The 12,975-nt window shown below is 47.8% G+C and overlaps 1 protein-coding gene across 2 annotated transcripts in view; it reads left to right on the top strand.

The window, feature by feature from the left end:
* Positions 1-508: 508 nt before the first annotated feature.
* The window catches only part of NCKAP1 (NCK associated protein 1), a 58,447-nt gene continuing 45,980 nt past the window's right edge, over positions 509-12,975 (top strand). Inside the window, exons 1-2 of one of the 2 annotated variants that reach the window (XM_069860643.1) lie at positions 509-697; positions 11,955-11,972. In XM_069860643.1, the coding sequence (XP_069716744.1) occupies positions 590-697; positions 11,955-11,972 (126 nt within the window). In that variant the 5' untranslated portion in view covers positions 509-589. The remainder of the gene's footprint in view (positions 698-11,954; positions 11,973-12,975) is intronic. The other variant, XM_069860644.1, reaches the window with a different exon arrangement.

Consider the following 12,975-nt stretch of genomic DNA (forward strand, 5'->3'; position numbering starts at 1 on the left):
CCCTTTCCGCGCTGGAAGCCGCTCTGAGGCCTCCCGGAGCCCCCTCCTCTCCAGGCTGCGCCCCCACTTAGCCGTCCCAGCCCGTTCTGCTGGCACAGACGCTCCAGCCCCCCCCCCCAACCCCGGGCACCGCGGGGCTCCCGCCGCGCGCGCCACAGCGCCGTCACGTGACGCGCGGCGACACCACGTGACTCGCGCCGCGGGCCGGCAGTCGGGGCGGCGGGGAGCGAACACACCCCGCCCCCCCGCTAACCACGTGACACTCAGGGCCGACATCACGTGACGCGCTGTAGCCCCGCCCCCTCCGCGTGTCCCACTCTCCCGCGGCCGGAAGGGGGCGCGCGGGGCGCCCTCCCCGCGCACACGTGACGCGCGGGGCGCCGCTGTCACGTGACGGCGCCGCGGCGGCGGCTCCCGGCTTTACCTCCCCGGCCGGAAGGGGGCGCGCGAGCGGCGCCCCACGTGACGCGCGGCCTCGAGGTCACGTGACGCGGAGGCAGCGGCGCCTGAGGGAGGAGGAGGAGGAGGAGGAAGGGGAGGCGGCAGCAGCAGCAGGAGCAGCAGCGCCGGGGCCGGCGGCCTCGCCACGATGTCGCGGTCCGTGCTGCAGCCCAGCCAGCAGAAGCTGGCCGAGAAGCTCACCATCCTCAACGACCGCGGCGTGGGCATGCTCACCCGGCTCTACAACATCAAGAAGGTGCGGGGGAGGCGGGCGGGATGAAGGATCCGCCCCGGCGCCGCCGCCGCCGCCCGGCCCGGCCCGGGCCCTGCGAGGCACGGCAGCGCCGCTCCGCCCGGCCCGGGCCCCGGGAGGGGCGGGGAGGGGCACCGGGGCTCCCTCCGGGCCGGGCCCCGGGTGGGATCGGCGGGAGTGGAGAAGGGAAGGGTGCGGGGAGGGCTCGGAGCAGCCTGGCAGGGCTGGAAGGGGCTGCGGGAGAGCTCGGGGGGAGGCCGGGGAAGGGAGCGCAGGGGCAGGACGCGCTACCGCGACTGGAAGGGACCGCAGGAATCGTAGAAGCCCGGAATGGTTTGGGTGGGAAGGGACCTCAGAGCCCATCCAGTCCCACAGCCAGGGACACCTCCCACTGGACCAGGGGCTCCAAGCCCCATCCAGGCTGGCCTTGAACCCCTCCAGGGATGGAGCAGCCTGGTCCAGGGCCTCCCCAGCCTCATCGTGAAGGAAATATGGGGAGGGGCTCTTGATCAGAGAGAGCAGGGAACGATTTTCAGCTGAATGAGGGGAGACTGCAATGAGATCTCCGGGAGAAATGTTTCCACTCTAAGGGTGGGGAGGCCCTGGCCCAGGTTGCCCAGAGCAGGGGTGGCTGCCCCATCCCTGGAAGGGTTCAAGGCCAGGTTGGATGGGGCTTGGAGCTCCGCATCCAGTGGGAGGTGTCCTTGCCTGTGGTAGGGGTGTTGGAACTAAATGGGCTTTCAGGTCCCTTCCAACCCAAACCGTTCCATGATTCTGTGATTGTAAGTTTGATTGCTGTAAGTTGGAGGCGTGTGGTTGCTTAGCAGCTCCCAGCGTGAGATGGAGCCGATGGTTGGAGCTGCCGTGGGCGCTACAGCCCCTTCCCAGAGGGAATAAACCACTGTCCGCTCAGGTGAGGTGGGGTAGGAGCAGCAGAGTTGACTGCAGGCATAGGTTCTGCCTCCCTGCTTCCTCAGTTTTCATTCTGGAGGAAACCCTTGTGCTTTCCTATGTGGAAGAGTGTGATTCATGGCCGTCCTTGGGCCCTCCGTGTGTCTCTGCACCAGTTTAGTTTTCCTTACCTGTGTTGACTGTGTGTGATGCATCATCCAAGCACATACGGCTGCTCAGTCCCCTTCCAGTAGCCACTGTTCCTTAGGGGTTTGCTGGTATACTTTGGATATGGCTATTCCTAGAGGGACTTCCTATTTCCAAGCAAACATTGATTACAACATCCAAGCCATAAACACATCTCTGTAGGCCAAATATTTTAACATTCCCGTGCTTTTTGCACACTTGATTCAGCGATAACAGGGGGAGTTTGGGAGTTCTTGCTCCGTCACTCCAACTTTGGAAGCTGGGTTTCTGGCAGGAGGGATCCTGCCTGATGGATCTGAGCTGAATGATGTGTTCTGTCAAATCCTGTTGCTTGTGTGGGACACTGGCACTCCAGAAGTAGTAAAGGCTGCTTAGCTATACCAAGTGCAGCCTTGATTGGAATTGAGGTGAAAATAACCCAAATAACCCCAGCATTCTAAATTCAGTGTTGACCCAGAGCAATGTCAGTAGCTGGTGTGCACTTAAGTGTTTCTGCAGACCTTCACTGGCATAAACAAAGTGTTCTAACTTAATTACTGCCAATTCATGCCTTTCCGAAATAGAAGTGAGGTTCCTTTTAGTTTCCAGCGTTGTTTGTTGGAAAATTTCTTTAACTTCATAGTTGTAGCAACGTAATCACAGTTTAACACAGGACTGAAACTCCCTGTTTATGAGGAAAAGCTTCAGAATGGGGAAATCATTTGTGTGCACTTGTTTTGCTTTGAGAGCGCTGTACCAGGAGGAAAACAGGAGAGGGGAGTTTTGCTTGAGCATGGCCCTGCTTTGGGGGGAGAAGGCAGGAAACCAGGCAGGAAAAAATGAAACCTTGTCTTGGCACGCGGCTATGTCGTGACTGCCATGCATGCAGAGTCTGTGCTCCTTGCCAGTGTTGTGATCTGGGGACACTTGCTCACGGTCCAGTGACTACGGACGTGTTTCTGCTGGCAAGCTGAGATGGCTTCAAGTCCTGAGTGTGTTTGCCCATCTGGCAGTAGCTCCTGCCGTTCCTCGTGTGCTTGAAGTGATGTGAGTGGAGCGGTTCTCAGTCGGGGAGCGTCAGCACTGGAGGTGACACCGGTTTTTCCTGCAAATGCCATGAGCTCAGTCCAAGATCGTGTAGGTCTTGCATACAGAGAGAGTGGAGGCACATTCAGGCTTGATTATTGTGGGAGGTGGAGTTTTGCAAATGTGGAGATGCCCAGACACCACTTGATGTATTCGTACAGCAATTTGTGATTCAAATCGCTGTTTTCTTCAGCTGCAGTCAGCCCTGCTTGACAGCGGGAACCGGCCAGGTCTGTTGGTGAGCCCCAGAAGTTTTGGGATCAATGGCTGTGTTTAGTTGTGAGTCTCTCTCCAGCCCAGATGCAACATTGCTGACTGCTTGGAGCACTTTATTTTGTTTGATTTCTTTTCTTTATTTTATTTTTCTCCTCTCTAAAAACAGTTGATGCTAAAACTACTGCTTGATCTCATAGCTTCACCCACTGAAGATGGTTTCGAAACTCTGGTTACTAGAGATAACCACACAATATGTGGTATTGCGGTCAGAGGAAGTGGTTAGGACTCTTTTTTAATAAGAGGAAGTGAGAGGTGAAGTATTTGTAGCTGCCTCACAGATTGCTACCAAGGCTGTCTAGGGAGCAGGGATTGTAAAGGATTAAGAATTTTCAGTTTTGATGTGTGTGGAGGTGGATTTTGTTGTTGTTTGAAGGATGGGCCTTGCCTGCTGTCATCGAATGAGGCCAATATCAATCCTGACCCTGGAAGTGGTGCTGCTGCCGTTTCTCTCCTGTTTTGTTCCTTCTGCTTAGAGAAGTTATCCTCGATGATCCAGGCTTTGCTGATTAACTCTTTTTGGTGAAACTTGCCTCCCTCAAAACCTCAGTAAATTAACGATAGCAGAGGTTTCCACGCCATCCTGGCTCAGGTGAAGCTGGAATTGTGTGGTTGCCTTTCTGAGCAGCCTGCAGCACTGTTGGTGAGCTTTGTGTCGTGCTGCCAATGCCATCCCATAAGTGTCTTGTTCACGAGTGTCGGCAGAACCATCATCTTGTTTTCCATGGGCCTGTTTTTGTTTATAACGCACTGGGATGCGGGGAAGTATTTGCAATAAGAGATTTCGTCGTAAATACCTGAAGTGTGTAGATGCAGCCAGAGGAAATGGAGAGAGTGTGATTTGTGATGGATGTCAAAGTGGTGCTACTGTCAACAGAACTGCTGGGGAGAACAGTTAGGCTTCTGAATTATTTAGAGTCTGTGTTATTCAGACACACTCAGTCTGTTATTTAGCATTAATTGTTGTGCCTGCAGTGTTTTGCTGCTCTTCATGGCACAGGTTTTACGTTTATGTGCAAAATTCTTGCTTAAAATGTCATTAACAAAACAAATTCCTTTGACTTAAACAACTCTGATGATTATGTAGTATCTGAGAAATGGGAATATTAAACCGATTCCTAGATGTGAACTGCATATGTTGCCAAACTGGAGTTGGAAATAAGGACCAGAATAAATGTTTGCAGGGGCTTCAGTTGACGTCATCTTTACCGTTCCAAACTAAAACTGTGGTCCCAGTCCCACTGCGAGCACCGCGTAGCTTAGTATGAAGCTGAACTTAAAGTTATTTAGGAGGTGATTAATTGCCAGTTAGTCTTTTAAAGTGCAATAGTAGGAATATTGGATTTTTACCTGCACTGAGGATGTTGCTTGTTATCAGTTTTAAGGACTGAGTGCTGATTTTCCCTGTTTACATTCTCTTGTGCAGCAGTTAAAGCCTGCTCTCTTTTCCCAAAAGCAGGAGAAGGCATCTGCTGGCAGGGAAAGAGGAGGAGTGCATCAACTGTCCTGTGGTAAAACCAGGACAGGCCGACCAGATCAGCTGAGGCTGAACACTCATCAAATCCTACTTTGCCAGCCTTTTGCGCTGCCAGTGAGCCTGGGGTGAAGGAAAAGGTCCCCAAAGCTCCAAAACTGAACTGGAGAGGAGCTGGCAAAGCGGAAGCATTGCAGGGGACGGCTGTAGAGGCAGGTAACTATGTGATTAACAGAACTGGTTAATCAAGGGTGCTGTTGAGGGCAGGCACTAGAGTGGTCCTGCAGGAAAGAGCAGGAGGGATTCCAGGTGACTGACACCATGGGGAGATTTGGAAGGGCATAGGGTTAGATCACCCTTCTGGCACTGAGCTCTGGGCTGGAGTGCCAAGCTTTGGGCTGAGGGGAAACGCTCACAAAAAATCTCATTTTGATTTGTAATTTTGATGTTGGGAAGAACAGATAATGTCTTCAGATCATCAGGAGGTGCCTTGGGGAGGGCAGTATGGCTTCCAGTGCTTGGTAGATGGCAGCAGTGCTGTAGGGGTGAAGATGTCAGTATGTGTTGGTTTGTGTCTGTGTGGAGGAATGGCTGGGGGTACTGTCCTGGTGTTCAGAGGAGGAGGAAGCCCCAGACAAACTCACAGTTGGTGCTGGCAATAAAAATAAATAAACAACAAATTCCTTTGCTCAGGAAGCAAACACAAACTGATAGGGCCAGTCGCATTGGGGTTTTTTTACTTGGAAAAGCAAATGATTTTGTCAAGAAACAACGAGGCTTTCTGATACAATACAGAAATATCCCATGTTATCTTCTAAAATAGAGAGAAAGCCAGGTGGGTTCATCTTTTTTGCATCGGTGTAGATGCCCAGAATCTACACCTGTGCAAATGATCAGAATGGCCTTGTGTTTTCTTTGTTCACAAATTGGAGTTACCTGCCCCTTCCCAAGTTCCTGCTTGTTTGCCGTGTGTCACCGCAGACACGCTCAGCTTGGGTTGCATGAGGTTTTTAAACTGTGTAGAGGAGATAGAGCTGAAGAGTCCCAGCAGTTCCTGCTTCAGATTTGGCACAGACTGGGAATTCCCACTGCCTTTCCTCTATGAAGACGTTGCTTTATAAACTACATTTAGGGAAAGTTTTGTGGCTGTGAAACTTCTCTTCCTGTTTTTTTTTTCTTGCTGTTTCACTGCCCTGTATTTGATCGACAGAACTAATTGCCTGCTTAGTTGCTCCAAACCTGAGAGAAGGGGGATCTCTCAACACACACGTAGTGTCAAACCAAGCGTGGCTGTCTCACAGGAGAGGCAGCACGTCACTCTGTGTGGACAGCTTAGGAGATGTGTTACACGTAGACCTCTGCTGACGTTGCCTCATCCGATTGTTCTTATGAACAATCTAAGGAAGTGCTGTCTGGATGAAGTTGGAATGATGAAAGCAGCTGGATAACCACATGGGAACAGTGACAGAGACCTCTGTGTCAGGCCACAGTTCAGCAGGAGCTCGCTGGGTGTCTCGTATCTCTGATTCCAGTCCTTCTTTGCATTAGCAGCAAGGTCATGTCTACAGTGTGCTTGCTTATTAAATCGGCGGGTGGTAGGAAACCAGGAGAAGCTACAGAAATAATGAAGAACCTAATTGGAATTCAGTTGGAGCATAACTAATGGCAGGTATGGTCTAACAGACGGGGAGGTGGTTGGACAAGGTCGATCATCAGCTGGTTTGCGTGTAAAATTGTTTCTTCAAATTGCACGTGAATTTCCATTTTAATGGGTTGGAACTCTGAGTAGGGATACGATGGGGGTTTAAAATATATACTTTGGGAGTCAGGAGACACCGAGTAGTGAATAGTGTGGGAGGAAGGTGTCTTGCTTAGCTCCAGGAAGCATTGGGCTTGTTGTTATCACCTTTAATTTTAATTTTGAATTGGTATGAAATTTAAAATGCAACATGAAAAGCAATGGGTTAGCAAGTCTGCAGGAAACAGCCAGGAGAGGTGAGGGACTCACCAGGGTTAACTCTGGTTTGGCTGCAAAGAATCAGGGAGGTGGTGAGGTTTGGTAGATGGGTGTCCATGGTGGTCCAAAGGCCAAGATTCTTTTGCTCCACAGGACATCAAGAATTGCCCCAAATATGCCTGATTTGACACACATTTCCAGAAGGAGGTGGACAAATGGAGAAAGGCCAGAGCAAAACAGTCAGCCCAGCCAATGGTGCCAAGAATTTGACTCATTAAGAGAATTGGAAGGTTTTTGAAAGTAAACTGAACTGTGAATCATTTGTTGTAAGTATTTAGGCCTGCGGTAGGGAGAAGGGGAGTGTTTTGTCCAGTTCAGCCTGGCCACAGAGAACAGAGGTGATGGGTTCCACTGTCGCAAGAAGAGTTCAGTTTAGTTCTGAGAGCTTTGTAAGGAAGAAGATCCTTAAATGTTGGGAAAGATTGTGAGAATGGTTTGAATGTAGCTGCGAGTGCAGATTTGGCAGGCATCTCCCAGGAGCAGCGCAGACAGAACTGGTCCTGCTTCAGAACAGCAGGGAAGGCAATTTCTTGAGGTCCCTTCTAGCCTTGTTTCTTCAGTTCCACATACATTTCCATTTCTGTGGATTCGAACTCTGGAGATACACAAGGGTTCAAAATAAAGTATATACTTTGGGGGTCAGAACACATCGAATAGCGTGGGGAGATGATGTCTTGCTTAGCTCCTGGAAACACCAGACTGACTGTTACTACCCTTAATTTTCGTTTTTAATTGCTAATTGGTATGAAAGTGCAGCACCTTTGAAAATTTTGAACTTTTGTGCTTGAAAAGGAAAAGAGCTGTTAAGTTTCTAATAATTTTGAGCTGTGTTTTAGGTACGTCCAAGGCCTGCAGAGACAGTCCAGAAATTAGAGACTTTCTTCTGATTCTAGATCCTGGTTGGATCATGGGAACAATGCCGTTCTGGTTGAATCTGTTAACATTGTTAATATGTTGATATACAGCTTTATCTTTTGTACTGGTACTAATTAAGCAACTGCAAACATCAGTAATGGAATTTCCATGGTATACAATTGCCCAAACGATGGGGCAGTACAGTGACATTTTAGCTGTCAAAGGTATTAAATTGTGCTCTAATAACTTGTCCATGTGTGAGCGACTCATTGCTTTGTCTGCTTGCCTAGCAGTTGAGAGGGATAGGACTCCATTCACAACACTGATGTGGGTCCAGGCTGTTGAATAAGAAACACAGGCTGCCAGGAGAGCTGAACCACAGCAAAGCGGTTGTGGTTAACACCTGGTCAGGGAGCTGGGAACTGTTTCCTCACCCGGTCACCGTGCACAGCAGCTCTTTATTGGTGATGCATCTCTCTCCTTCTCAGCAGTTTTGCTTCTTCACAATTGGAGATTGTCAAAATTAGAGATGATTTTAAATGCAATGACAGAAATGCAGAAGAAGTAATACATTTTATCATACAGAAATCCAGAGTTAATGCTGATCCTGTGTCTCTGCATGGTTCTTAGCTGTGTATTACTCAGTACATGCTGCAGACCAGGCACCCAAACCTGTTGGTGCATTTTAAGGTGAAGGTTGTAATGCCAGCAGCTCTTGCAGAGGAGTAAGAACAGCTTTACCACGTGTACCTGTCTTGCAAATGTGCTGTAAGCCATAAACAAAACGAGCAGGGGCTTTTCCCATTTTGTTAACGCAAGAAATCCAAGTGTATTCCCCTTTACTGGGGGAATTTACTAACTCTCTGGATGGCATATTTTTTACTGCTGTTGAAATTCCGTCCTTTTGCCAGTTAAATTAAAGGAGGTTTTAGTGCAGATTCATTTGTAAATGAAATGTGAAGGCAAGGTGATTTGTTGACTACAACGATTTCGGTCTGTGTTGTCACAGCCCAGTGTAGCTGTGCTCAGCAGTTTTATCTCTAGTCCACACTAACAGCAAATCAAGGTCTCTTGAAGTAATAAAACCATGTTAAATTGCTGCAAAATAGGAGTCCTTTTATGATCGTTTGCTGATTTCAGAGGTTTGGGGGATGAAAATAGGAAATTCTTCATTCCCATGTTTCTGTTTCTCTTTTATTGGGAAACAGCCCTGCCAGTGGTCATTTGGAATAGGTTGGGCTTAGCAATAAAACAAAGGATGTAAAAGGTATTTCCATAATACAGTCATGTATTTAGGCACATTTTGTTCTCACCCCACACCATGGGCTAAGTTAAGCTTTCCACTGTTCCTGCATGAGGACATGTGGCAGGTTTATGGGAAGGGCCTAAGTGAAGTTTAGGTATTCCAAATGCGGGTTTGTACCCTGTGCAGAGTGCTGTGGCACTGGCTTTGGAAAGTGATCATACCTGAACACAAACTTCCCTTCATTCAGCTGGATATAGGCAGTAATTTTGTTCATGAGTGGTTTTGTCATATAACACCCTCAAGTGGGAGGCTTTAGTTTTTGCAGTGATGGCTATAACTGTACTGGGGCAAAGCTCTCTGCTGGATCTCTCTGTGGTGGTGGATTCCAGGCCAGAGGCATGCGTACTGGGTTCTGGGCTCCTCCTAAGAGGCTGCTTCCATTAAATATAGATCTTGAGCAGGTTCTTGTTGGATGTGTTCTTGTTGGCCACTTCTGAATGAATACAACCCGGACAGTGAAGCTGTGTCATGTTCTTCAGTTTCAAAGTGAAAATGGGATAAAAGAGACGTCAAGTGAAGACTAGAGTCTGAAGTGTTACTAGTAGTCTAGTTATCTAGTTTATTAGAGTGGGTAGGAAAAGGCCGCTTTAATTCAGAGCATGTGGCATAGTGCAGCACCTCTGAACAGCACAGGTAGCCTGATCTCTCTGGAATTGGACCTGCATGTCTGATAGCAAGTGAGGATTCTGAATAACGTCTCTCTCAGCTCAGGAAATGCTGCTGCTGTTGTGAAGAGCTGGATGCGCACGATCAGATCGGGGAAATATGTTCGCTTCCTCGAGAACTTATCGTAGCAGGGTGCCATTCTAAAGAAATGCTGTGTAACTGGATAGAAACCCAGGGCCTGAGTCCTCTTTAATTGTTTTTAATAGCTTAGATGAATCTCTAACGGTAGCTTTGGATCTTCTTCCTCAATGGAACCGCCTGGCAGCTGTTTAGTGATGTACAAAGGAATTTAGAGGTGGCTGCTGGGAGATTCTTTCAGTGTAATATTTCAGGGCTGAAGCAGCTGGAATCCCAGAGCTTCAGAGCTGTATGCAATGAATGCTGCACTAAGGAGAACATTTTGAATTCTTTAATTTCTTTTTAGTGCTCTAAAAATGCAGCCATTCTGTGTGTGGGGAGGGGTTGGTGGTTTTCTTTTTTTGAAAAAGATGAATGAAGAAAGATTATTGTGGGGAAAAAGGGGTCTCTGAGTGTGATTGAGAAAGGGCTGCTGCATTTGACTCACGCTCAAAACACCGTTAGCATGCTAGGAAGCTGCATATGGCATGGGGATCTCTCTGTGTTGTGCCTTGTTACAGCCCTGACAAGGCATCCATATTGACTGATGCAACCATCAAAAGCAAAACCTGCATTTCTTATCTATGTTTGAAGACCATTGCCCTCAGCACCTCTGTTCTTCTGACAGTGTGAAATTGTACTTGTGTGCCCTATTACACTTCCACGCTTGTCAAAGTGCTGTATTGGGGTCTGTATTTTCCTTCTTTTATGCTCTATTAAGTTTTGTAGAGCTTGAGCTTCCTGAGTCAGTGTAGGAGAGGTTTAGCTTACGCAGAGTGTTTGATGTGTGATGCTGAATGCAGGTAACGGTATGGGTGTAACTATTGGTGGAGCAAGAGGTGGTAATCAAATAAGATCAGTCCTTGGAAGGGAGCTGGGCTGCTGCAGAATATGGGAGAGGGAAGGAGAAGGCACCGAACTGCTTGTTCATGGTGCCTGTGCTCCTCTTTCTGTTCAGTCTGCATAAGTAGGCAGGTACAGCTTTTTAGAAGCTGGAATTTGGAAATGAGTGAAGGATACCTTAACCCTTTCTATCTTGCAACAATGTTTTCTTATTTATGGATCAGTTTCCCTAGTTTATTTAGAGGAAAGTTACAGCTGGTTCAAGTGTGCTCTTAGTAACCAACCCATGGGAAGGAGCAAAGCTCTCCTGCACCTTCGGCTTTACGGAGGGATTACCAGTTAGGCTGAGGATAGCATTCATCATCCCTGGGAACTGAGTTCCTGAAGGCATGCCAGGATGTGCATGTTGGTGTGTGCAGACATCAGATTCCATGCAGGGGATACATGTGCAAGGGCTTGAGTAGAACGGAATTTTCAGTAAGCATTCCAGAGAGCTGATTTATAGGAGAGAAAACATCTGTTGCTGGGAAAAATCTGGAGTGTGCGTGGAAGTGGTGTTTGAGTTCAGGCCGAGTGATGTAAGTCACCAGTGGCAGATTTCTCGTCTTCAGTTTAAGAGCAACTGTGCTGAAATTTAGCTGCCGCCAATCTATGTTGTGTGTTAAGCTGTTTTCTTAGCTTATAATCCTGCTTTTAGTAGCAAAAGTGTTCTAATGAGCAGCAGGGACAGCAAGCTGGCACAATCTGACCCAGGTTCTGCCAAACCCATAACATCCAGTTAATTAAGACTTTTCATCAATTCCAAGCGCACATTGTTTAAGTTTTTGACGCGTATTCGCAGTATGATTTTTCACTCCTGCAAAAGTGTAAAGCCTTTACAATATGTACAGAATAGAGCTGTAACGCGCAGTGTTTGCTGCTTTGAGAGTATCAAAGCAACTGGTTGATATCCAACCAAAACTATGGTTGTTGCTGAATTCATTTTCACTCTGAGTTCCTCCTGTAGATGTGATATTTTAATGACAGTTAGTATTTTTGTGAGAAACCTGGCAAACGTGAGCATTCTGGTGTGAGAGCAGTACGTTAGCATGCGTCGTGATGGTCACGTACTGCCAGCAGGAGGTTTAGAAACTGATAATAATGACTCTTTTTTTTTTTTCTTGGCTACCGTTTCTTTTTCAGGTATGTAAAACTTCACTGAGTTTCTCTCCTCCTTCCCCCCTGTAGTTGCATGTGATGTTTGTTGACTCCTTTTTTCTCTCCCTACCTGAACTTAGTTTGGAAATGCTGTTAGAAGTTCCCTGTGTGGGTGTATGCGCAGCACTGTGCACAACAGTAAAACCTCAGTAAATACGTGTGAAATTGTTTGTGAGTGTCAGAGTAACCACCGTGCAGTAGAAAGTGTGCTGCCTAGAGTAACACGGTCCTAATGTTCTCTCGGATGTAGGTAATAGCGTATTAGCTCACGTAAATGTAACATTTTAGAATTTAAGAGCAATCTGTTTATATGTAATTTTTCTCTCTTTTTATTACACTGCTTTCCCAGCAAGGACAAGTTTGGAAGGTTTGCAAAGCTTTTCACCTTCCCTTTGCCCGCTTGCCCGCTTTCAGACTCGGTCTCATACTCCATGACTTCTGTCTCTGCAGTCCACAACTCGGTCATAGAAATCAGTGTGGAAGTTTTTAACTGAGCTGCCATTCGAGTTCACTGTGTCGCGTACAAACGCCTAGCATGGAATTTAGTTTTGCATGAGACACGAAACTCCTTTGCAAATCCCTGTGAGGACCATTAAACTAAATGAATCTATGAGAGAAAGTACAAATTGAGCACAAGTTTTGTCATGTAAGTAACGCTGCTTTCAGTGTGTTTCTCCGAACTGAGCGGTTCCGCATGGCTCGCTAGTCAGGGTAGCGGGGAAGGCGTGTGTCCGGCAGCATGCACGGTAGCCGTAGGGCTTCGTCAGGTGTTTCTCCACAGGATATGTTTGCGTAAGTTACCCACAAGACCTAACACTCAGCTGCGACTTCTGTGCAGATCAAAATTTAATGACACTTCTCGATTGCCGCTCTCAAGCCGCAGCCTGTGCTGCTGCAGGGGTAGACAATAGGCAGCCCTTGAGTCCTCAGTCGAAGGCGATAGGATCCTTTAGGCATGTACTGGCTGGCTTATTGGGGGGCGGAAAATTGTCTTGCAGTTAAGGATTTAAGGAAAAATTAAGTGTAGATCGGTGGTGGGGCTGTTAGTCCTGTCTCACAGAGGGTAGCTTAAACATTCCACATGCCCAGCACTGACCTCCACAGATGATGCCCCGACTGAGTTTTCTGACTCCAGATGAATACAACACTACCTCAAACCAGGAATAGTGTTAAAAGGCAACCATTTTTTTTTCCTCCTTCTTTTAGGATTGAGTTTTTCCCTTCACTGCTGCTCTGCACTAACTGCTTTGATACTTCCATGCATCTTTTTCAGTAGAAGAGCATCTCTGTACTGTTTCCCATTGCATATTCCAGCTGTGACAGTCCCTGCACTTTGCCTTTCATTTATCACCTGCTCACTAAAAACAAAC

This window comes from Phaenicophaeus curvirostris, chromosome 7, assembly GCF_032191515.1.
Source record: "Phaenicophaeus curvirostris isolate KB17595 chromosome 7, BPBGC_Pcur_1.0, whole genome shotgun sequence".
Taxonomy (NCBI): domain Eukaryota; kingdom Metazoa; phylum Chordata; class Aves; order Cuculiformes; family Cuculidae; genus Phaenicophaeus; species Phaenicophaeus curvirostris.